The sequence below is a fragment of the Dromiciops gliroides genome, chromosome 4, assembly GCF_019393635.1.
Source record: "Dromiciops gliroides isolate mDroGli1 chromosome 4, mDroGli1.pri, whole genome shotgun sequence".
Classification (NCBI taxonomy): domain Eukaryota; kingdom Metazoa; phylum Chordata; class Mammalia; order Microbiotheria; family Microbiotheriidae; genus Dromiciops; species Dromiciops gliroides.
In genome coordinates this window covers 327,167,893-327,194,597 of record NC_057864.1, presented here as the reverse complement: position 1 = coordinate 327,194,597, position 26,705 = coordinate 327,167,893, and the positions used below count along the sequence as shown (strand labels likewise).

General features: G+C 39.3%; 1 protein-coding gene across 1 annotated transcript in view; it reads left to right on the top strand.

Annotated features, from left to right (window-relative positions):
* FAXC (failed axon connections homolog, metaxin like GST domain containing) overlaps positions 1-26,705 on the top strand; it is an 81,105-nt gene that overhangs the window by 21,165 nt on the left and 33,235 nt on the right. Inside the window, exons 3-4 of the mRNA XM_044005144.1 lie at positions 8,028-8,224; positions 15,827-16,044. Coding sequence (XP_043861079.1) covers positions 8,028-8,224; positions 15,827-16,044 — 415 coding nt within the window. The remainder of the gene's footprint in view (positions 1-8,027; positions 8,225-15,826; positions 16,045-26,705) is intronic.

Sequence of the window (26,705 nt, the reverse complement as noted above, 5' to 3'; positions counted from 1 at the left end):
GAAATCAACTGATACAGGCACCCCATCTGGCAGCATAATCAAACTTCCTTACCAAGAGTCTACTTCCTCTCTTAGTTCAAGGAGCAAAGTGTGTTCGACTGAGACCGCCAATATGATATGGGGCTAGTCAACTGGCCCAGACGTACAGGTCACTTGGGCAGTTGTTAAAAGTCCCATTGATGGGGGCAGCTAGGTGGCACAGTAGATAAAACACCAGCCCTGGATTCAGGAGGACCTGAGTTCAAATCTGACCTCAGACACTTGACACTTACTAGCTGTGTGACCCTGGTCAAGTCACTTAACCCTCATTGCCCCTGGGGCAGGGGGTGGGGAGTCTCATTGATCAACCTTCTCAATCAAATGTTCCCAGCCCATATGCCTAGCCAAAAAGCAATTTATCCCTTCCCTTCTCTGCTTTAGAGTACAGACTGTGTTCTCTCTCTCCCACCTACCTCTCCTCCCATCATCTTTTTGAGACTGGGGATAAACACTGAGGTCTTTCTATTTACTCTTCTAGCTCCCTAGCCCCTTCTATACTCGAGTCTCTTATGTTGGGAAGCTTTCAAATACTGACTTTTAGAATAGATCTAGAGGGACTCTCAGCAAGACTATAGGGTTTTGTTTTGTTTTTTTGAGAGGGCAGTAAAAATGTTGTGTTCCTAAGATCATGTCTTTTTACTTTTCATCTTTTTCTCCCTAAGATTTGTATAAATACTTAATGTCACTAGTGAACTTAAGTTATGTTAGCTATTTTTTTTTTTTTTGGTGAGGCAATTGGGATTAAGTGACTTGCCCAGGGTCACTAGTAAATGTATAAAGTGTCTGAGGCTGGATTTGAACTCAGGTCCTCTTGAATCCAGGGCCGGTGCTCTATCCACTGCGCCACCTAGCTGCCCCCATGTTAGTTATTTTTAAACCTCAAAATATTGGATGCTGAATTTAATTGGATAAACATTTAGATAAATATGTTTTGAGCAGTATGGTCTATCAAGCAGCTAACCTACCAAGAAGGGAGTCTTAAGATCTGGGTTCCCTATCAGTTTTTCCAGGCACAAGATGGTCAAAATAACTTAGAACTTAGAATTTCCTTCCTTCCTTCCTTCCTTCCTCCCTCTCTCTTTCCCTTCCTTCCTCCCTCTCTCCCTTCCTCCCTCCTTCCTCCCTCCTTCCCTTCTTTCTTCCTTCCTTCTTTCTTTCCTTCCTTCCCTCCTTCCCTCCCTCCTTCCTTCCTTCCTTCCCTTCCTTCCTCCCTCCCTCCCTTTTTCCTTTCTTCCCTTCCTTCCTCCCTTCTTTCTTTCTTCCCTGCCTTCCTCCATTTCTTCTTCCTTCCTTCTTCCTTCCTTCCTCCCTCCCTCCCTTCTCCCTTCCTCCTTCCCTTTTTCCTTTTTTTCCTTCCTTTTTTCCTCCCTCCCTCCCTCCTTCCTTCTTTCCAATTTATTTTATTTTCAGTTTTTCATTTCTCCCTCTTACCTCTTCCTCCTCCTTCTTGCCTCCCATTGAGAAAGCAAGAAAAATAAAACCTATCCCAATGTGGATAGTCAAGCAAAACAAATTTCCACATTGGCACTTTAAAAAAACCCTTCAATCTGCACACTGAGTCCATCACGTCTTCTCTTCCAGGAGGTGGGGAGTATGTTTCATTACAAGCTCTCTGGAACTGTGGTTGGTAGTTGTGTTGATCTGAGTTTCTAAGTCATTCCAAATTCTTTGTTCTTTACAATATTTTTGTCTTTACATAAATTGTTCTCCTGGTTCTGTTCACTTCGCATCATCAGTTCATACAGGTCTCTGCAGATTTCTTTGGAATCATCCATTCATCATTTCTTGCAGCACAATCATATTCTGTTACATTCTTATGCTACCACAAAAAGAGCTTCTATAAACATTTTTTGTACATAGAGGTCCTTTTCCTTTTCTTTCAATCTCCTTGGCATATAGACCTAGTATCTGTATTGATGGATCAAAGGGTATGCACAGTTTAATAGCTCTTTGGGCATAGCCATTTGTTTTCAAAAGAAATCTGAAATGGAAGTTCTGAGATCCCTGTTTGATAGATATCTGAAACTTTAATTTGAAGATAGGCAGTCTCTTTTGTAATCTGATAATGAAGATTTATTAACCAGTTTTTTTTAAAGCCCTGAATTGTTTTTTCCAAATACCTTTCTTTCCAACACCATACTCTTCCCCTTCACCCACCCAATGAACAAACAAAATGATCACTGAACTTTCCTGTTGCGAGATAAGCTTTTTTTTGCTTGCTTAGTGAAAAGATAGGGTGATTTTAGACAGATTGATAGAGGTTTGGGGTATTTACTCAGAGTTCCTTCAATCTAAGGATAGATACAAAATGAAGATTTAATTTAGGCTATGTATGTAATCAAGCTGGGGCAGCTAGGTGGCACAGTGGATGAGTGCCAAGGCTGGAGTCAGGAAGACCTGAGTTCACATTTGTCCTCAGATACTTACTAGCTGTGATCCTGGGCAAGCTACTTACTCCTATTTGTCCCAGTCCCTCATCTGTAAAATGAGCTGGAGAAGGAAAAGGTAAACTACTCCAGTATCTCTTTTTTTTTTTTTTAAGTTTTTTTGTTTTGTTTGTTTTTTGTGGGGCAATGAAGGTTAAGTGACTTGCCCAGGGTCACACATCTAGTACGTGTCAAGTGTCTGAGGCCAGATTTGAACTCGGGTACTCCTGAATCCAGGGCTGGTGCTTTATCCACTGTGCCACCTAGCTGCCCCCTCCAGTATCTTTTCTAAAAAAATCCCAAATGGGGTCACAAAGAGTCAGACATGGACTGAAATGACTGAATAACAACAACATGCAGTCACACCAGTTAATTCAGACAAGAAAGACCACCTTGCAGTCTGTATTGTTTCTATGTAAATTAAATAATTGAATTACAGCTTTAGTTTTATCATCCCTTAATGTAATTGGGGACATCAGATAAGACAAAAGTCACTATATGTTTCCAGGTTCATCAGAGGATCATATATTTAGAGCTGGAAAGAACCTCAGAGATCATTTAGTCCAAACTCTTCTTTTTTACAGATATTACATTTATAGATGAGGAAACTGAGGTACAGGGAGGTGAGATGACTTGTCCAAGGTCACACAGCTAGTGAGTGACAAAGCTGGGATCTGTGTATTAGTATCTCTCTTTTCCACCATGATCAGTATGAGCCCACTGCTGTTTGGGGGCTGCTCAGAATACCAAACACACTTGGTATCTCTATGATTTTATTTTTTTCTCCTAAGTATCTCAGACCTTGAAAGTGTGTTCATAATAGTGACTTTTACCTTACTCTAAATAGCTCAAGTGTAGGTCTTCAATGCTCCCTCTTTATTTTTGGCTGCATCTCTCATACATCTATATATTATTTTGTGTTATGGTTATTTTTGCGTGTTTCACCATAACATGTAGGCTCCAAGAGGATAAGGACAATTTCGTATTGAAACTGATCTTCTTCAGTGTCTATCACAGTGTTGTGTACACAGTAGGTACCTACTAAATGTTTACTGAGTTGGATGGGATTGGAATAAATTAATTATTTTTCTTTTTCCCAAGTAAAAAGATGTTTCAGTAAAAAAAAAAAATGTTAAGGCTAAAATTCTAGCTAATCTGTCTAAAATATCTAATGAGTGGTCGCCAATAAATTATAAGCTTTAGCAAGAGTTAGACTTTTAAGCATTTATTAAGGAGAATAAGAATTTGGTAAAGAGAGAGAAAAAGGCCTAGATTCCTATCTATTAAAGGGAGAGCACATTTCTAGCTCCCTTCTCCGCCAGAGTCCAGAGGAAAGAGCGCGAGACTGAGCGCCAGTCTCTTCCTTCCTCCTCCCACTAGTCCGCGTCACTTCCTGATACCAAAGACAAGACTCCTGGTCTTGCCCTCAAAGACCTTTGCTTCATGGGCAGAACTCTTCTACAGTTAGTATCCAGCAGGTGGCGTTATTCCAATCGTTACAGTCCCCCCTGTTGTTCCTCAAGAAACAAAATGTTTCCTTGACGGAACAGTAAAAAGAATATAATAACTATTGATAACTAATAATATGTGAACAACAATATAGAAAAGGAAGAGAGGAAAGTTTTGTCCAGAGGGGCGATTTTTTTTGTCCTCATGAACCAACGCTTTGACATTAGTCTTGCAAAGGGAGGGCCTCTGCAGAGAATACATGTTACAGATGGTGTATATTATAACAGAAAGAGAAAAAAAACAACAAAAAGAACAAATCAAAACTGTTCATTTAAAGTCTCTGAAAGTCTTTTCTCAGATGTCCTCTAGGTGTAGTCGTGGAATGGAAGTCTTTTCAGGGGTTGATGTGTGGATGCTGGTAATCAGCCAGGAAAATTTCCTACAAAATTGAGCTTAACACAACTTTAAAATAGCTTTGTCAATAATCAAATCAAACAATGAAAGTTCTCAAAAACATGTCTAAGGGAATTCAGAATCTTAGTTGTTACACATGAAACATATAATAAAACAAAAATTGAACCATTCTTTAAAATTATAATATTACTATAGTCCCCCCCTTATGGAGGGTAATTGAGAAGACAATTGCTGCGATATTAATTATTAAAAATAATTTTTTATCTTTGTTTCATCACTTTTTGTATCATCTGCCTAATTATCCTCATGCCATTATGAGAAATTAAAAAATCTAATATAATTGGTAACAGGTGTCAAGGCCAAATTCAACACTGTATTTATCATGACACCTGAGATAATTATGGGGGTTACCATAAAAGAACAGAGAAATGATGGGATATGAGCATTCCCACACTTGAGCAATATGTACTGCCCATACAGTATGCCAGGCTTAAAATAGGTGGATGGAATATATGTCCATGCCACCGAACATATTGGAGGAAACTGAGTCAGACTTAATCAGATCCATGGGATTAAGATGTCCATGGCATCAGGCATATAGGAGGGAGCATAGAAGCTAGGTGTAGGAGTGAGATGGGTGGGATGAATACTTCCAGCCATCTGTACAATATTGTGGGGAAAAATAAAATAAAATATTAAACCAAGAGAATCCAACCTCAACATTTGTCAAAAGCCGTTCTCTCGGCCATACCTTGACTTCATGCATGTCTCCCCTCATGTGACAGTTCAGTGTCTGCTCTTGCATGTATTCCTCTTGTGATTGGATGGCACCTTGGCCAACTGGCATCTGATAACTCAGAATAAAGGTAATTAGTGTCTTAAATGATAAGTTCCCATAATCCAAGTCTCATATGGATTTAAAAATTGAGGATAATAAATGATTGCAAAAAATGTGAATACATCTTGACTCAGAACACAATATATAATTATGCAACAATTTCAAATAATACCCTTTTTTTAAACTTAGTATACAATTACTTTTTTGAAAAATCTGAACATATTTAAATACAAGTTAAAGCACAACACAATCTCAAAGAAAACTTTTACAAATGTTCCCCTCTTTTTTTTTTTTTTGGAATATGCTTATCAAAAATAATACTTCTAGAATCAATTTACACTTGCCATGGCAAACAATTTGCCAGGGAAATGCTTTAAAGAGTTTGATCAAATAATCAGTTGAGAAAAAATAACAAAAACAAACAACTCAGAATATGGGAGCACAATACTCCTAGAATTAACATTGTATAATAAAATCAAAACCATCTTGCAATGTTTCAAAATTAGATAGACAAATGAATAGAAGAAAATACACATGGAACAATAAAATACAGTGAAATTCAAACTAAGGAAATCTAAATGAATATGAACTTAATAAGAGTATTATAAAATATAAACTTGATCACATGACTATAAAAAGCTTTTACAAATATTCTCCTTGTTTTAAAAACTAAGTATAAGACACAATCTCAAAAGCATGAAAATCTCTATGAAAATAAACCCATACCATTAATTTCAAAATGTATATGTAATAGTATAGAAATCCTATGTAACCTCTGAACTGATACTATTACTCTGAGTGAATTCAGAACACTTTTGATTCCGATATCTAAAATCCCCAATACTCATATCAATACCTTGCTGCTTACTTCTACATTTCTGTAAAATATATATCCTTCCATGGCAAAAGAAGCAGAGTCTTGAACTATGTTGATGATTGTCATTCTTATTCAGCTTAAGTTTTTCTTCTTTAACCCCTCTATATTGTCTGTCAGTCTTTTCACCATACAAATGCTTTATAAGATTACTAATTAAAGACAAAAGCAGGTTAGCAAAATTATGAACAAAACGAGTATATCTGGAACTTAAAGGGCTTTCTAAGGTTGTCTCAGAAGCACAGCCAGGCTGGGGAAGGGGTGAGCCTGAAGCTGCAAATGCAGTTAGAGAAAGTTGAGCATGCGCATTAGATCTTTGGACTTCCCGGGCCAGGGAAGCAATGGGCTTGGCCATGGGAGGAGTAGAGGGTGGGGTTTGGAGAGGAGGGGAGGGACCAGAGCAATTAGAATCAGACTTAATTTTGAACTCAGGCCTGGATTCCTCTTCCCCCACTTGGCCTCCCCGTGCTAGGGGATTAAAAGCTTCTAGAGGGTGGGTCATTGCCTCCAGGCATGCAAAATTAAAGCAACAATTAGTGTTAGAACTGGGAAAAGCTGCAGGAATCTCTTCAGGTTTCTCTGAAAAAGCATGGTTGGGAGAGGGGGAGATATTTCCTTGTGTGAGTAAGTTGCTGGCTCTTTTAACAAAAAGAAAAAGAAAAATAGAAATCCACAAAAACAAAGCATTAACATGATCTTATCTCCCATTTGTCTGGTTAAACAGACTAAAATCAAAAATAGGGTAATTAGGGAGTTTAAAAGGTCCATTCGAAAAAATTTAAAGGAAAACACAGCCAGTATGCCAGTACTTAGCAGTTAAAGGGAGAGGGAGGGGAAATTTCTTACCCAACCAGAAGATCAGAAGACTGAGGGTTAGCTTTCCTCTTCGTGGTCAGCCATCTGTTAAGGGCTAAAATTCTAGCTAATCTGTCTAAAATATCTAATGAGTGGTCGCCAATAAATTATAAGCTTTAGCAAGAGTTAGACTTTTAAGCATTTATTAAGGAGAATAAGAATTTGGTAAAGAGAGAGAAAAAGGCCTAGATTCCTATCTATTAAAGGGAGAGCACATTTCTAGCTCCCTTCTCCGCCAGAGTCCAGAGGAAAGAGCGCGAGACTGAGCGCCAGTCTCTTCCTTCCTCCTCCCACTAGTCCGTGTCACTTCCTGATACCAAAGACAAGACTCCTGGTCTTGCCCTCAAAGACCTTCGCTTCATGGGCAGAACTCTTCTACAGTTAGTATCCAGCAGGTGGCGTTATTCCAATCGTTACAAAAATGATCCTTATTTCATTTTTAGGGAAAAATATTTCTCTTGCGTTTGATCTTCCAGAGCAAGTCATACAGTCCATTGGAGTGACCTGCTTCCCTGTGTGAGGGCTGTCACAAATACCTGTATTCCATACTGCACAGGGATGTTGTGAGGCTCAAATGAGATAATATGTCTAAAGTACTTTGTGTAATTTATATCACTATCATTCATTATTACTGTATTGTTATTATTTTTAATTAAGCATTTTTATTAGAAACAGAATATTAAACTTCACTATCAGCAACCAAGCTTGCTTAGTAACTATTTACATTTAGGTTATTAAGTCCACTCTTTACCTCTGTGGATAAGCTGCCTGTTACTTAGATATGAGTAATTCCTTCATTTTCCTGAAGGACTTGCACATTCAATTTATTTCCCTTATTAGCACAACATCTCACAGATCATAGACTATAAGATACATTGGTTTAGAGTTGGAAGGAACCTTGAGGTCATCTAGTCTAATGATTTTAGAGATGAGGCATAGAGAAGTTAAAAGTGACTAAGATCACATAGATACTAAGTGGTAAAGTCAGAATTTGAACCCATGCCCTCTTGCTCCAAATGCAGCACTCTTTCCACCATATCACACAGTCTCCATGCTTGTTTTTTTTAAAATCAAATAAGTTGAATGAGTTTTTATTAATATTTTCATTTTCTTTTTCCATTCACTTGCTTAGAACTATTTTGATGGAAAGCTTTCCCCTCAAGGGAAAATGCCTTGGATTGAATACAATCAGGAAAAAGTGTCTGGCACAGAATTCATCATTGACTTTTTGGAAGAGAAACTTGGAGTGAACTTAAATAAAAACCTTGGTCCTCATGAAAGAGCAGTGTCAAGAGCTGTGACCAAGATGGTGGAGGAGCACTTCTATTGGTAAGTTTGCTTTAGAAAAAGGAGACACACCTGGTGAGTAGCAGGTCTAGGGACAGTCAAGAAAGGAAGCCTCCTAGTGTCCTCCAACGAATATTGCTTGCCTCTCTCCATTTCTAGACATTTTACCACCCCTTGAAAAGTTTCCTCTATAAGGGGGCAACTGGGTGGCGTAGTGGATAAAGCACCGGCCCTGGATTCAGGAGGACCTGAGTTCAAATCCAGCTTCAGACACTTGACACTCAGTAGCTGTGTGACCCTGGGCAAGTCACTTAACCCCCATTGTCCCGCAAAAAAAGAAAAAGAAAAAAGAAAAGTTTCCTCTATGAATTTGGGAGGAGAAATCTGTGAATTCATTAGGGCATCTTGCTCAAAAAAACTGGAATGGGCAGAGGTTATAGAAACACTTTATGAAGTTGGTCTAATGACAATTTAGGAATATGCCAGGCTGAAGGAATTGTGATCCATTAGACTATTAGAAGATTCATGAAGCAGTTTGAAGGCCCCAAATGGAAGAACACTGGTCATGGAGTCAGATGACGTGTCAATGTACCTTTGACACTTACTACCTTGGACAGTTACTTAATCTTTCTTGGCCTGTTTCCTTATTGGTAAAATGAGGATTTTGAGAAAGATGGCCTCTGAGGTTCCTTATAGCTCTGAATCTATGATTTTATTAATTCTATGATTGTATGAATTGAAGACATACAGCATTTTATATTTTAATAATGATTTTTGCTGGAATGACTTCATTTACTTTTCTTTGTGGCAGAATTAACATTTCCTTCTTGAGAACCTTAGAATCTCCCACTTCCTGTTTTTCCATCAAAAGATAATGCTTGGGGACAGCTAGGTAGCACAGTGGATAAAGCACCTGCTGTAGATTCAGGAGTCCCCTGAGTTCAAATCCGACCTCAGACACTTGACACTTACTAGCTGTGTGACCCTGGGCATGTCACTTAACCCTCATTGCCCCGCAAAAAAAAAAAAAAAGATAATGCTTTTCAATTACTCTTGTGCTACCCTGAAGGCTGTGCTAAATTCTCTACATTGTAAATAAAGGTAATATGGTTTAGGGGCAGCTAGGTGGCGGAGTAGATAATGCACAGGCCCTGGATTCAGGAGGACCTGAGTTTGAATCCGACCTAAAACACTTCACTTAACCCTCATTGCCCTGCAAAAAAAAAAAAGAAGAAAAGAAATAAAAGGTGATATGGTTTATCCATTTATTTGTTGTTTTTCACCTTTTCCTTAAATCTTCTGTTTTTGTTAGTTTGTTTTTTTGAGAATATGATGGCCTTTTTTGGCTCCCTACATAAAATCAGATTTTTTTCGGGGGGGGGGGGGGCAATGAGGGTTAAGTGACTTGCCCAGGGTCACACAGCTAGTAAGCGTCTGGATTTGAACTCAGGTCCTCCTGAATCCAGGGCTGGTGCTTTATCCACTGCCACATAGCTGCTCTCAGGAAAAAAAAAATTAAACAAGCTTTCACTTTTTCTAGAGATATAGCTATAAAAGTCCTTTGGCTTGTTTGGCATTAAATGCAATTCCTGTAATAAAGTCACTGTGCTAAGCACTTTACAATCATTATCTCATTTGATAGGACAAGCCTGGGAGGTAGGTGCTATTATTATCCCCATTTTACACATGAGGAAACTGAGACAGAGGTTAAACGATTTGCCCACAGTCACACAGCTAGTTTCTGAGGCTGGATTTGAACTCAGGTCTGCTTGACTGTAGGTCCAGCACTTTATTCACTGAGCCACAATAAAGCAGATCCTATTTGATAGCCCCAAAGAATTATCTACAGTGGGAATCTGTCCAAACTACTTTTCTGTAATCTTTGTGTGTGATCTTTTTGTCTGTCTCTTGGGATTGAAAACTTGCTGTTACTGCCTTTTTACTTTTTAAAATGTCAATTCTTTTTAATTTTTCTGTTTCTACTTTGGGATATTGGCCCCTTTTCCTCTTGGGTTGACTTGAAGCTGTTTCCCCTGAGAGGCACAGATGTGGGTGTGGTTTTTGAGTTGCAGGTTTAGAGAATGGAATGGGGAGCCTGATTGAATTGGCAGTAGGAAGATTAGGAAAGATTTTCAGGAGTGTTTTAAATACTCCAAATAAAATACCAAAAAAAGAGTAACCTTTTCCAGTGAAAGGGATGAAGAGGCCAGGAGAACAAGACGAAGTGGGGGGAGGAGAAGGTACAAATAAACAAAGGGTTTTCTCACTGAACAAATGTTCTGGGCATGGAAACAACTGGGGCAGGCTTCAATAAAAAGGCAGCATTTCCCTTGTGACTGGGGTTCCTCATTAACATTTATGTGACTTCTGAGAAAAGTACTGTGGACCATATCTGCCTTTTCTGACCTCCCAGACACAAGTCTGGGCTTCTTTCAGAGCATTCCTCTCCGACCTTCAATTTTCCTTAAGGAAGGAGAGTCTCTAAGTAGCTTGGGAAAGTGACTGACAAGTCCATTGATGGAGGACTTTCTCTTCTCAAATGCCTGAAAAATTATCCCCAGTGATTATTAGATATTTTTGTTCTCACTTCTGATGGTTATCTAACAATAATGGTGTTTGGCTGAAGAGGAAAATTAACTACTCCTGTGTTCCCCAACTTTGTGGATATGGGGCCGCTGTGTTTCCTAGACCTTCTTTCAGGCATGGCTTTCTAGTCACTGCTTTAGCCTCTCTCTTCTACCTGAAGTGGGAATGGAACCATTGAGAGATGAGTTGCTGCCCAAAGCCATTGCCTCAGAAAGGGATTTTCTCCTGTCCCCATTAACCAAGCCTTCTTTTCCCACGTCATGGATGGCTCGTTAATGCCCAGGAGAATCCGGGATGGTCAGAATTCATTTTGATCTCTGTTTAAAAGCAGCTTAATAATATGCTCTATAAAAGTAGATAGAGAGCTCGCTGCAAAGTCAGGAAAACCTCAGACACATGCAGGCTGTATGACCCTGGGCAAGTCATTTTTAGTGCTCTAGGCAACTTGAAGGCACTGACCTGCATGTTGGTAGAGGGAATTTCCTCATCTGGAAGTTCTGTATACTAATGGAATCACAGATTCCTATTTCTAAAAATGTGCCATCAATACAAATCTTTTTGATTTGTCTCAATTTACCTCTCCCAGTAGAAATCCTAGCAATTGCAATGAGAATCTTCTCTCTATGTATAGCCAATCAGTCTCAGTCTCTCTTTGTCTCTCTGTCTCTGTCTCTCTATCTGTCTGTCTTTCTCTTTCTCACACACACATTCACACACACACATGCTTTTGAGCAAATAAAATACATACCGACACATAATACATCCAGTAATGGATTGGGTTAATCACAGTTTTATCTTCCTGCTGACTTTTATGGATTGCTTTTGTTGTTCAGTAATTTTTAGTCATGTCTTCTTGACCTCATTTAAGCAAAGACAGTGGAGTGGTTTGCCATTTCCTTCTCCAGCTCATTTTACAGATGAGGCAATTGAGGCAAATAGGATTAAGCAACTTTTCCAGGTTCACACAGCTATTAAGTGTTTGGGGCCAGATTTGAACTCAGGGAGATGCGTCTTTCTGATTCTAGGCACAGCATTCTATTCACTATGCCACCTAGGTAGAGAGAGATTTAGAACAGCCTGAAAGGAACAGAGATAAGCTTTGAAATGGAGAGAGCAGAGGAGTCTCACTTTCACTATTCTCTGCACAAAAGGGACAGCTCCACCACCATTCTACATTGGCTCCTAGTAGTCTCTTATTATTCAGCCTATCTTTTCCCTTGGTTTCACCCCTGCTTAGGGCAGCAGAAGCAGTGCTGAGTTCATATGAGGCCAGCAGGCCATTCCCTAATCATTTCTTGTATTTTTAGTCAATCATTCTGACTCCACATGTCATTGAGGTTGTGACTCTTCTCCCTTTGAGCTCCCTGCAGCAGTAATTCATTCTTGGGGCTTTTCACAACTCCCCTTTAGTAGGCTTATACTTTCCCGGAAGTCATCTCAAGGATGATGTCTGTTCTTCCCTTCTCCCTTAGGGAGAGAAGCTGAGCATTCAGCTATAGATTCACAGCTGTCCAAAGTTCAAGCAGATAATCACTGAGGAAACCCTGGTTAATGTGTGTGTGTGTGTGTGTGTGTGTATGTGTGTGCGTGCACACGCGCATATTTATATAGGATGTGACTTATGATTTAATTGACAAAGGACACTCCCAGTAAGGAAACTCTTGCTATGAAGGATGATTGACACCTGCTCTTCAACTTGTAGTCTTGAAAAGTTGTTTGAGACAAATTGTCCGAAGTCATGCAACCAGTATGTATCAAAAGTGAAACTTGAACCCAGCTCTTGACTCAGCTGGAGGTCAATTCTGCCCACTATGTCCCAGAAGTAAGAGTTTTCTTTGATCTGTGCTTGACCCTCAAGAGAGTAATATTGTGTAATCCTCTTCTGGAGTACAGACACCTCTACTTTAGAGATAGTGGAGACTTGGAGGACCCTAGATGGAAGTCACAACTGATTTTACTATCCACACTTTTTGATTGGTTTTAAGTTTAGTTTCTGAACCCCTACGGAAGACACGTATAGAGGATACACTCATGAAGCCCCTTTCAGTGGGTTAGCAGTAAAATAAAGTCTTCCTTTCAGGGCCCCTCACCCCAGATCTACTTTTTTTTGCTTGGATGGTAGTAGTTACATCCGTGTTTTTTACTTTTCCTTAAAAATAATTAAGAAACCTTATGTTTTCCATTAGATAATGCAACTGAAATTTTTTGTGCATTTGTTTTTCATGAGGGAATTCTTTCGAGGCAGAACATCTTTTTCTGAGTAGTCTGAAGAACCAATCTGTTGTCAACAGGCTCTGGGGACACTGAGCAAAGACTTTTTTTGTATATTAAAAATCATGATCATAACTGGTCCCAGGAGCTAGGTAGCCACTGGCATGATCATTTGAGTTGAGGGGAGGGTGAAGACCTCCCCTATTCTTTTCATTTCTTTGGATACATGCCCAAATAGACTTAGTGACAGTCATGAAAAAACAAGAGCTGAGTTTAGGGACATTCTCTCTTCCTGTGAAGCTATAATAGTCATCCGTCCTTCCTGTAAACCCACAATAGGTATTTCTCTTCCATTAGTGAATTTTAACTCTGTATACTCTGTTCAGGGGGCAAAAAATCCAGCCCAGTGATTCCAAGGATATACCAGAATGTGTTAGAGGCTATGAAATTAGCTTTATAATAAAAAAATGTTGCTGAATTCTGTAAAGCTAAAATATGAGGCTATGTGTACTCTCAAAAAATGAAAGAATTGAGGCAGCTATCCAGAAAATGATGTAAGTCCTCCTCCCAGTTTTCCCTTTATTATTTGCCTGTTTCCAGTTAAAGTATCCTGTTTGGGGCACCTAAGGTGATCTTGTAGTAGAAGTCATTGTGGTGTAGTGGATGTCATGCTAGTCTTAAAGCCAGAAAGACCTAGGTTTTAAGTCCATCTTTCACATATTAGTTCTATGACTCCAGGCAAGTCACCACCTCTCAGGGCTCTGGGCAGTTCTCTAAGACTAAAAGTTGCAGAAAAGGTGCTGACAATTGCATTGGTGGAGAAGCTCCCTCACCTGGGAGTTCCTTATATCAATGAAATCACAGGCCTATTCTCTTTTTATATATTCTAGTCTTGTGTTTCTGAAGAACATGTTGTTTATATGCTCTATATGGGAACAATGATCCTTATCCCAACTCTCACCCCCACGAACAAACTGGGACTCCAATAAGGTTAGCTACATAGCGCCCTTCAAGCTTCTAGGGGTGCCCCTGAGGGGTTAGGATGCCCTTCTGATACTATTGGCTGGAGTTCACATTCCTGTTCTCCTCAATGTTAGCTGCTAGTTATTGGTCTTCTAATATCATTTAGCCAATTAACATCAAGTAGCTTTAAAAAAAAATTTTTTTTTTTTTTGGTGAGGCAATTGGGGTTAAGTGACTTGCCCAAGGTCACACAGCTAGTGAGTGTCAAGTGTCTGAGGCTGTATTTGAACACAGGTTTTCCTGACTCTAGGGCTGGTGCTCTATCCACTGTGCCCCAAATAGCTTTTTTTTTCCCCCCTTTGCGGGGCAATGAGGGTTAAATGACTTGCCCAGGGTCACTCAGTTAGTAAGTTTCAAGTGTCTGAGGCCGGATTTGAACTCAGGTCCTCCTTAATCCAGGGCCGGTGCTTTATCCACTGAGCTACCTAGCCTCCCCTGCTGACTAGCAGTTTCTATTCTGTGAGTTCCCTACACTGCTGAAATCATAGATCTGGACAAAAACCCCAACAAAACCCGACAACTTATGTTAAGAGGTAATAGAAAAGTCATCAGGTTTAATGTTTATCTTTATTTCCTTTAAGAAATTTAAGCACCGGGGCAGCTAGGTGGCGCAGTGGATAAAGCACCGGCCCTGGATTCAGGAGTACCTGAGTTCAAATCCGGCCTCAGACACTTGACACTTACTAGCTGTGTGACCCTGGGCAAGTCACTTAACCCTCATAGCCCTGCAAAAAAAAAAAAAAAAAGGAAATTTAAGCACCTTCCTTCATTCTGTGGTGTCCTCTTACCTTCTCTTTTGCATTCTGGAGGCAATCAATTCCTCTATCTCTGGCCACCTTTTTCTGGACTAATCAGAAACACATCAGTAAAGTTCAGGAAAATGAGTGTCTCAGCTTCCTGAAATAGGCTCACAAGTTGATACATGATGTCAATTGCTTAGCCAACATTAGTTTACAAATTGGCCCTCACTGTCATTCCCAGTCAATAATTCAAGAGTACTATGGGCTCTTTGCCCAGCAAGAAGTGTCAAGATGGTTTCCGGAAGAGACATGGGGGAAGCAAACTCTCCCTTCACCCCTAACCCTCGGGTTATTTCTCTTCTTCATATCTTATCTTTTAGAAATACTTTGGCCCAAAGTAGAAATGTTTGGGAATTTATCCAACCAACACCTCTTTGTGTATGATGTTCCTGGGGATGAAATATAGGCTAGGAAGCCATATGGTACAAAGGAAGCATTTAAGATTTGGAGTTAAAGGCCTCAGATATGAACTTGGTTCTGTGACTTAGTATATGTGTGACCTTGGGCAAGTCACTTAACTTTTCTGGGGGCCTTAGTCCCTCATCTATAAATTGAGAGTTAAACTGGATTGCTTCCAAGGCTTCCCTTCCCAGATCTTGTGAATGTAAATTATTTTGTTGTAGGGCACCAGGGTTCCGTTAGTTAAATTACCTTTTCTAAGAAACCAACTCCCAGGTAGTAGTCCTTCTACTATAAAAGAACCAGTTTATTTCACATAGCTGACCTTTAATCTCATTCTAATTCTTTTGCCTACCATTAAATCAAGCTCTTTTAGAATAAAATAATATTCCTTGGTGACAGGTAATAGACAATAATTTATTGAATTATTGTTAAAAATTGGCATTTTTGATTCTTGTCACTCATATTTGAATTTTTAATTTTATCCCATAATCTCTTAACTCTAATCCCAGAAAAAAGTTGTTTTCTCTACAGTTCAATAAAATTTTAAAGAGTCATTGGCAAATGCCTCTGGAGAAACATTTATACCTGACACTTTCATTAACTTGTTTCTGCATCCTTCTAGGACATTAGCTTATTGCCAGTGGGTGGACAATCTCCATGAGACACAAAAGATGCTCTCTCTTAGTGGTCCCTTTAGTGACCTGCTCAAGTGGATTCTCTGCCACCTAACAAAAGGCATTGTGAAGCGAGAAATGTATGGCCATGGCATTGGTCGATTCTCTGAGGAAGAAATCTACATGCTGATGGAGAAAGACATGAGATCTTTAGCAGGACTTTTGGGTAATGTACAATGTCTTTTATTTTAGGAAGTATTTTTTAATTTGGCATCAGGTTTTTTGGGGTATGTCTTTCCTTTTTGAATCATATTGTGGTGTCACTTTAACCAAAATGTTTACTAAGATAGGTTGCTGGGACTTTCTCCCAGGTGCTGAAATTTAGAGATGTTATAGTGTTTATACTTCTTCAGCAGTTAGAAATAACTGAACTTAGTATCTAGTTAGCCAGAATAATTACTTAAAATAAGAAGACTGTATTGGTGCTTCCTCCCCTGAGTGGTTACATCCTGGGTGAGTTTCTCCTTGAGTAAGCTCTACCCTGATCTTTCAGTATTACTGGTTTGGGTGCCAGAATTTTGAGTTATGGCTCTGCATTTACCTTTCATTTATTATTAAGTGGCAAATGCTTTGTGTGAAACCAACTGTGATTCCAGGGGACTCATGATGATACATGCTACCTACCTCCTGACAGAGAGGTGATTGATGGAAGATAGAGAATAAGACATAATTTTGGACAAGGCTAATGTGGGATTTTTTTTTTTTTGCTTTACTATGCATATTTTTTACAAGGGTTTCCACCTGATTCAGTGGCTAATCTCCTTGTGTGGAATACTCACCTTCCTTGTCTCTGCTTCCTGCCTTCCTTTAAGTGTGAACTAAAATCCCTTCTTCTATAACAGGCCTTTCTTGATCCCCCTTAATGCTAGTTTCTTCCTTCTGTTAATTATCTCTAGTTGGTTTAGTATGTATCTATATATTTGTATATTGTTATTTACATGCTGTCTTCCTATTACTCCTTCTGGGGAGGGACTGTGCTCTTGCCTCTATGTCCATGGTGCCTCATGCAATGAATCACACATAGTCATCATTTTATAATTGTACTTTTTTTTTTGGCCGGGCAATGAGGGTTAAGTGACTTGCCCAGGGTCACACAGTTAGTAAGTGTCAAGTGTCTGAGGCCGGATTTGAACTCAGGTCCTTCTGAATCCAGGGCCGGTGCTTTATCCACTAAGCTACCTAGCTGCCCCCTGTCATCATTTAATAGATGTTAAATGGTGTGGATCTATGCATTTGTATTTGAAAAAAAATGTTAGCTGTACTTCAATATAATTGGTTTTGTTGGTAATTCTATTTATTTTATGTATTTCAAAACATAGTTCTTAGAATAGTTCCACAGACTGCCAGACCACCAAAGGGGTCTATGATACAAACACTCTTCTTGAGTAAGGGTATAGCTCCCAGAGCATTATTTGAGCTCTTCATAAAGGAATTTTATGGATAAATTCCCCTGCCTTCTATAATTTATGAGTCTTTTCTTGGCTGGCTCTCCTTTTCTTCATTGTGTGGTGTGCACCATAGAAGAACACTCAATAACAGTCTTGGCAAATGACCAAAGACCAATATTTGGATTAGAAAATGTTATTCTAGTGCATTTAGGTAAGACAGAAGGATAAAGAACAGCAAGTTCATTGGGTTAGGCCATGGAGAAATGTGATCTACTTAAATGGGCCTTTTACATGATATCAGGTGATCTAGAACCTTCTGAATTCCCTAGAGGTGGTTGGGAGCTGACATCTTTCTAATAATAAGAAACTACTGGGACATGAATGAATACATGAGTATGCAGGTAATGAGCACTGAGGTTTTTCAGTGGACATTTTTTTAAAGGATCAATTTTAATTAGGCCTGAGGAGAACCAGAGTGAAGCCTTGTGGAAAAGTAGCACAATATCAATATTGGTCACTTCTTAATTGGTGGCCTAAATCACACATAACACTTAAACCTCTCCTCTTAGTCATCTATAATAATAGCTAAAGGGGCAGCTAGGTGGCGCAGTGGATAGAGCACCGGCCCTGGAGTCAGGAGTACCTGGGTTCAAATCCAGCCTCAGACACTTAACACTTACTAGCTGTGTGACCCTGGGCAAGTCACTTAACCCCAATTGCCTCACTAAAAAAAAAATAATAATAATAGCTAGCCTTTAAACAATGTTTTAAAGTTTGCAAAGTGATTTACTAATATCTCATTTTATACTCACTGTAATCCTGGGAGATAATGTGCTATGTAAAAATAATTACCTAGATTTTACAGTTGAAGAAAATGAGGCAGACAGAGGTTAAGTGACTTGCCTAGGGTCGCACAAATAGTAGGTATCTGAGGCTAGATTTGAACTTAGATCTTTCTGGCCTTCTGAGATGGAAAAAGAGATGAAAGTGAAAAATAAATTTAGGATCATAGATCTAGTAGAGAAGGGACCTCAAAGACCACCTACTCCAACCCCCTTATTTTACAGATGAGGAAACTGATGTCTTGAAAAGTTAAATGACTTGCCCAAGGTTACTGAGGTGTCAGATGTGGGATTTGAACCCAGGTCCTCTAACGTCAGAGCCAGCACACTTTGCATTGTGCCACTTTTCATAGTTGATTCAATGAAAGATGATTATCAGTGGTTTCTTTTAATTTTTCAAGGGAAACTAAGGGATATTTCTGAGAATTCCTACTCCCACTGAAGGAAGAAGCAGAGTTTGTAGACCTTGTTAGTGACTTGGCTAAGACTTTCAGTAAATGACACAAAGGGCAATGGAGAAATGCTTGTTGTGTATCGGTGACTCCAGCACACATGTAATGATGACTTCATCACTAGAACATGGTAGAGCTGAATGAGTTCTGGGTTTGGAGCCAGAGGCCTGGGGTCAGGTCCCAGCTGTACTATTTAATACCTTAGCCATCTTGAGCAGGTTGCTGAACTTCTCTGGGCCTCAGTTTACTCATCTGTAAAATGGAATTGGACTAGATGGCCTCAGAGGTTGCTTCCAACACTCAATGTATGATCCTGATTCTAAGTGGTTTGGAAGTACCATTAAAAAGGGGCAGCTAGGTGGCACAGTGGATAGAGCACTGGCCCTGGAGTCAGGAGTACCTGAGTTCAAATCTGGCCTCAGACACTTAACACTTACTAGCTGTGTGACCCTGGGCAAGTCACTTAACCCCAATTGCCTCACCCCCCCCCCCCAAAAAAAAGGGGAAGTACCATTAAAGAAGTGTATTATTGTAGAAGAAGGTAGGCTGGTCATGCATTGAGGATGAGGTGTGATAGAAGACAATCTAAATGTTGTACCGAATGTTAGAGAAGTAGGGGATGACCTCCAGTGTATCTGCAAGTCCTTTGGGGAGTATTTATGGGGGCATGGACAAAGATCATAGGGATGAGAAGGCATGAATAGAAATGGATGGTGATCTGTGTTAGTGGAGAGAAGTACCCACATTGAAATATTAAATAAGTGACTTAGTAGGAAAAAACCAAACCAAATGTCAGGTAAGGAGTTCCCCTGTGGGAGGATTCCTTTCCAAACTCAATTCCAGTGGTGAACTCAGCAATGACAGAAAATATCTTGAGCAAAAGGTCAAAAGCTTACTTGCTCTTGTTCATAGATTTAGAGCTTAGAGGAGCATTGGAGGTCATTGTGTTCAACCTTGTCATCTAATGGAGGAAGAAATTGAAGCCCAGAGAGGTTAAATTACTTGTCCAGAGTCTTCCAGTGGTCCAGCTGGGCCTTGAACCTAGTTCCTCTGACTTCCAATCCTATTCTGCATTGTGCTACATAAATATGGGCCGTAAATGTTGGGCTTCATGATCTATGTATAGCAGAGGGTTCTGGGTGTGCAAAGGGGACAGTAGAGAAAGGGAGAGAGTGTTTGAGAAAGGAAGGTAATAAACCAGGCTAGAAGAAAGTTGGATTTGGGAAAAAGTATAGAATAGATAGTTTATAAAAAAAGGAAGTTGACAAATACAGAGCTGTAAGAGACTTTAGAGCAGGGGTTCTTAAATTTTTTTTTTTTTTGGGTCATAGCTCCTTTTGGTCTGGTGAAGTCTAGAGACCTCTTCTTGGAATGTGGTTTTTTTGTTTTTTTGTTTTTTTTAGTGAGGCAATTGGTTAAGTGACTTGCCAAGGGTCACACAGCTAGTAAGCGTTAAGTGTCTGAGACCAGATTTGAACTCAGATACTCCTGACTCCAGGGCCGGTGCTCTATCCTCTGAGCCACCTAGCTGCCCCTGGAATGTTTTTAAGTACATAAAATAAGATACACAGGATTACAGAGGAAACCAATTTTTTTCCATAAAAGTACTTTATTATTTTCCAGTTACATGTAGAGATCGTTTTCAACATTTGTTAAGATTTCTAGTTTCAAATTTTTCTCTCTCCCTCCCTCCCTCCCTTCCCTACCCCCTCCCCAAGACAGCATGTAATCTGATATAGGTTATATATGTATAGTCATACATAAGCATATTTCTGCATTAGTCATGCTGTGAAAGAAGAATCAAAGCAAAAAGGAAAAACCTCATAAAAGAAAAACAACAACAACAAAAACAATAGAAACAGTATGGTTCAATCTGCATCTAGATTCCACAGTTCTTCTTCTTCTTTTTTGATTTGGAGAGTATTTTCCATCATGAGAAAACCAATTGTATTTAGGTGAAGTTATTAAAGTATAAACAAGAAACAAGTTTACAGACCTCAGGTTAAGGGTCCTTGCCTTAGAAAGCAGCTCTCTCATTTTATGGATGGGGAAATTGACATAGTGAATTAATATTTAGGGAAGATTTGAACTAAGGACTTTGTGATTCCCAGAATAATGTTCTACCCACTTCAGTAGCTTTGTAGCTCTTCGATACTGAAAAAGACATACTCGTGTCATTTTACATTGTAATATTGGCTTATAGGAAACAAAAGTTTATCATTTATGGTCTTCCCTCAAAGCTTGCATATTGCAGGGTGTCCCAAAAGTCTCAGGAAGTAGATAGAGCACTGGCCCTAGTGTCAGGAGAACCTGAGTTCAAATTTGAGCTTGGATACTTACTAGCTGTGTGACCCTGGGCAAGTCACTTAATCCTAGTTGCTTCCAAAAAAAGTCTTAGCACAATTTTAAGCCTTAACAGTTATTAAAACTTAAAATTGTAATCTGTTCAGGTAAAGCTTAAAATTACCCTAAGATTTTTGGGACACTCTGTATGTGTAATTATAAGACAGTAGTTTTTTTTTTTTTTTACCATGAGATAACTTCCAATTAAAACAACAGCATCAAAAGATTTTACTCAAGTACACAGATATCTTTGACCAGTGACTTAAAGACTAAAATGTTCTAGAATTATAAAGAATTCTTTGCCTTGTTTAAGCTTCTGCAAAAGGGTTTTAATTATAGGATTATAGATAGGGGTGTGCTGGAGTCAGCTCCAACCAGCTTGAACTAATTGTAAAATTTTCAGTGTGAGCATTTATACCTTGGAAATTGGCAAACTAAAAATCAGGGCTTGATATATTGTGGGGTTTTTTTGGGGGGGGGCGGGGCAATGAGGATTAAGTGACTTGCCCAGGGTCACACAGCTAGTAAGGCTGGATTTGAACTCAGGTCCTTCTGAATCCAGGGCTGGTGCTTTATCCACTGCGCCATCTAGATGCCCCCTAATTGCCTTTTTTTTTTTTTTAAGAATTTTTAAAAAAAATTTTATTTATTTATTTATTTATTGTTTAGTGAGGCAATTGGGGTTAAGTGACTTGCCCAGGGTCACACAGCTAGTAAGTGTTAAGTGTCTGAGGCCGGATTTGAACCCAGGTACCCCTGACTCCGGGGCCGGTGCTCTATCCACTGCGCCACCTAGCTGCCCCCCTTTTAAAAATCCTGTCTTACTGTTTGGAAACATAACAAGAATATTATCTACCTATTAATGGAAGGTAGCATCTGAATGCTTATGTTAAAAATATTAACTGCTTCCCAGTACCTTCATGGTTTTGATGAGAGGTCAATGAATTAATGAATGGGAAAGAATTTATTAAGCACTTTCTATTTGGAAATCATAAGGGCTGGGCACTGGGGATACCAGTAGAAAAGTAACAAGTAGCTCACATTTTACTAGGGGGAAACTATTTATAAGAAAGTTGATCCCCAAGTCACAATGAAAGATCCGTAGGCACCTAGGGGGCACAATGGTCAGACTGCTGGAGGCGGAGCCAGGAAGAACTGAGTTCAAATCAGGCCTTAGATACTGACTAACTTTGTGACCCTGGACAAGTCACTTAACCGCTGTCTGTCTCAGTTTCTTCAATTGTAAAATGGGAATAGTAATAGCACCAATTCTCAGGCTTGTTGTGAGTCTCAAATGAGATTATATTGGTAAAGCATTTACCATAGTGCTTGACATAGAATAGTCACTTAATAAATATTTGTTTTCTTCCTTCTAGTAGCAAAATGTTAATGTCACTCCCACTGATAAAACCATATTGGTTTCTGATGTTGGATCATTTGCTTTGCTAAGGATTTTGGCAACAAGAACTTTTTAGTCTGGGTCTTCAGTAGCTATGGCCTGGATGATGGCTGTTAGGGCCAGACTGGAAGCCTGGATAGTAGTCTGGTAGTGATACAGTCCATAGGACTCTTGAGTTTATCTGCTTGTTGGTAGTATTTGGTAAGTGACCTGTGTTGGTGGTACCAGAGACAAGTAGACACTTTCTCCACAAGGATTCTTCCCCTTGGTGATGGCTCCTGGGGCTGAGCTGGATGCAGAGCCAGTAGTCTGTGGTTTTATTTCTGGGCTTCTTGGGCTTAGGGTCCTCGAGTATAAAGGGATATGGTTTTACCCTCCTGGAACATATTACTTCCGTTCTGTCTTTTATGTTGGTTGCTTTGATGCTTTAGCTAGGTTGGCTTGCCCAGAATGGTAGGAGGAGACCAAGCCTGACATAGTGGATAGGGAGTTGGCTTCAGAGTCAGTAAGACATGGGTTCAAATATGCCTCTCATACATTCTGTCAATAAATCAATAAGCATTTATTAAATGACTGTTTTGAGCTAGTCACTATCTAATACACTGGGGCTAAAAATACCATGAATGAAACAGTCCCTCCTCTGAAGGATCTTATGTTGTAATGCAAAAGGCAGCAAACAAATATATACATATAAACTATAAATGCAAATAAGCTACAAAGTCAGAAGAAGGTGACTTCAGAAAATCCATCCCTTTCCTAATAGGAGGGATCCTAGGACCCAGCTGGGTAGCCACATAGTAAAGGTGCTCAATTTAATCCTTAATGCAGATAATCTTCTGGGAAGAAGATAATCCTAGATGATAGAGAGTTAAATGATTTGGATCCTGGTGGCACCAGAGGATACTGGCATGGAGCCCAGGCCTTCAGGATCCTGCTGAGGTTGAACCCACTGGCTCCATGGTGCACTTCAGGGAGGCTTCTCTGCAAAGTGCTTGGCAGGGAAGATTGCTTTCCATGTTCATTGCTGCCACCAATATTAGCTGGAACATGACATTTATTACATTCATTTTAACAAAAACTCAACAAAAGCACTCTTCTGAGAGGCTGGAGAGCCACAGAACTCTATTTAACCACAGAGTGAGGGAGAGGCTTGGCAGCTGTACTATAATCTTTACTCTGCTGTGAGATTTAAAATTGGATATTAGATCATAAATCTCCCCTACTTAACCCTTCCCTTAACTCATCTCCCAGACTAGTAAATGGAAGAAGCTTCTGGTTTTCTAGATAGAGCCTTTATTGTATATAAGGTGTTGTTGATTAGAAGGATAGGAAAACAGAAATACAGTACAAATCGTCTTAAATCTAGGCTTAGTCTATATTCCTTATAAAAACTCACCAAACCGATTTAGGCCACCTTTGGAGTGAGTCAGACCGTCTGTGCCGCGCCGCCCGGCGTCCCGCCAAGCCGGCAAAAAAGGCTACTCTCCTTCTCTCCACCCCGGAAGTCCCAAAAAACCCGGCAGGCAGTCTGACATGCGCAGCAGGCGCACTGTACCTGGCAGGCAGTCTGACATGCGCAGCAGGCGGACTACCCGGCAGGCAGTCTGACATGCGCAGCAGGCAGACTGTTCATCTCCTCCCCAAAAGGGTGGTCCTTGAAAAACTGGCGTCTTTCAGTTATCCTAACCGACTGTTAAAAACTTTCATATTTTACCACATTTCCCCCCTTTGCTTCCTCAAGAAACGGAATGTTTCCTTGATGGAACAGTAAAAAGAATATAATAACTTTTGCTGACTAATAATATGCGAACAACAATACAGAAAAGGAAGAGAGGAAAGTTTTGTCCAGAGGGGCGATTTTTTTTTTTTCCTCATGAACCGACGCTTTGACATTAGTCTTGCAAAGGGAGAGCCTCTGCAGAGAGTACATGTTACAGATAGTATATAACAGAAAGGAGATAGTAAAAGCTAATAAAGCAAAACAGTTCATATAAAGTCTCTGAGTTCTCTTGTCTTCTTGAAGTGGTAAGATGTCATCAGGAGGAAACTGGATTCTGGTCTGGAAAACTGGATTCTGGACTCTGGTCTGGAAAGCTGGATTATCTTCTTTAACTGTTTGAATTGCTGTATTTTTAAAACCTTAGCATAGCATTGTCAATGATCAAATTAATAAATTCCATTACATTCCCTCCTGTGTCTGGATCAAAGCCAAATTTAGTATGTGTTCATGACACCTGAAAATGTTATGGAAAGGTTATCATACCATATCTCATGGTTCTGAGACAGCCAGTGATTGTGCTAGGCCACAGGTGAATTCAACTGAGTGAGATAAAAAGATAAATAAGTTCAGTTAAATTAGGTTAAATTAGGAGGGAGAGAGGATGAATACTGGACTGTGCCTAGTAATTGTGCTCTACATAGTCACCATCATAAGCAAACCATGGACTTACGTATACCTGTCTCTCCTTTTGTTGCACATATATTCTCTCCAGGGCCTGCGTCAGAGTTCACAGCAAGTTAGTCTCTGAAATGATAAGTTTCCATATTTCTGAAATCTCATTAATTTCACCAAAGACAATATGATGGTAAAAATGTGTGCTATGCTGCATAACTGAGAATATATTAGTGATATATACAATAATTCCAAACCATACCCAGAGTATAATGACATATAAATAATAAACGAATGTAAATAGCTGATTATATTAGACATTGTTACATAATCTTCTTTTAGACATTATTACATAATCTTCTTTTAGCAAGTAGACCACATCATCTTATACATGAATTCTCTGGTATAACAGTAGCAGATACTTAAAGTGGTGATTAATTCATCAAAAAGAAATAAGACTTCAATTAGCAAGATTCAATATTCAATGTTTTCAGTGAGGTATCAAGCAATTTCTGGTACTTTTTAGTTAAACAGAACAACATACAAGAGAAAGGAGAAAAATAAATAAATAAAACAAAACTCATTAGAACTCATGGTTCTCTCAAAAAGAAAGAGTAAATAAAAAAAAGAAGAATTCTGGTAGCTTCTGAGGCCCGATAGCCTCACCCACAGCATATACTTAAAATGTCTTTGAATAATCACTTAGTTTACAAAATTTAGTTTTAAAGAAAAGCAAAAGAAACAAAAGTAAAAAAAAAAAACCAAAGCAAAACCAAAAATAAAAAATAAAAAGCAAAAGATTCGCTAAGCACCCTTTTGTGCTCTTAAAGAACTTAAAGGTGCAGTCAATTCCAGGTCTTTTCAGTGCCTTTCAAAAGTCAAAACAAAAACAAAAAAACCCAAAAATTAATAAAAAAAAAAATAGTTGAGGTAGGCCAGAAAACTAGGCCATGTACTTCAGTGCTTTTGCCTGTAGAAGGAAATGCTTGTTAAATTATAAGGTATTTAAGCTGCTAGAGTTTGGGGTATGCCACATTGTTTTAACTGGTTCCCCAATTCTCTGCATGCCAAAGTGGCAGGGGTTTCTGAATTGTCATTGATCTTTCTAATGCTGTCATAATGTTCTTTATGGTAGAAAATGTGGAGTTCTGTAGCATCAGTTTTGTCTGTGCCACTGATTTTCAATAAAGGCTGATTTAATTGATGAACCACAACATTCAGCTGATGCTGCTTAGCAAATGCTACAATTGTATCATTTCCTCCCCACTTTCCAAATTTCTTTAATTCATCAACATATTCTTCAAAAGGGGAGTCATTTACTATAAAAGACTCAAACTCTTGTCTATGGTTAATCATATAAGAAGCAGCTTCTTGTCTGTGTCTGAGATGATTTCTACAGTGACCTTCTAGCTGGTCTGCTAAAGCCCTAAAAAGGCAATTTCCGTCTCCTGATACTTTACGAAGACTGAGTCCCAAAGCATTTAACTGATCAGTGGGATTCTTAAATGGGAACTTCCTGTTTCCTCTGAACTTTCTTTGCTCTTTAACAGTTGCTATCGTTAGGGTTTTTACCTCTTTAGCGTCTACCTCAGGTCTATCTGAAATCTCTTCACCTATGAATGGTGCAGGCTTTATATGAGAGCAATGAATCCATGAGTCTTTTTCACCAATTTTAATGGCGGTAGGAGTTGTCAATAATACCTGAAAAGGTCCTTCCCAGGCAGGTTGAGTTCCACTGGTTCTCTGAAAATTCTTTACATATATTTTATCTCCTGGGTTGAAGTTATGCAATGAAAAGTCTAATGGTCCTGCCTGGACCACAGCTCCTGCCTCATGGAGTTCACGTAGCCTGGTCTGTAATTCCTGTATATAGGAAGCAACAGAAGTATCACCTCCCACCAGTGATGTATAAACTGGGGAAAAAGTTTTAGCTTGGATAGGAGGGTGACCAAAAAGCATTTCATAAGGAGATATATGAAGTTCTCCTCTTGGTCTACTTCGTAGATAGAAT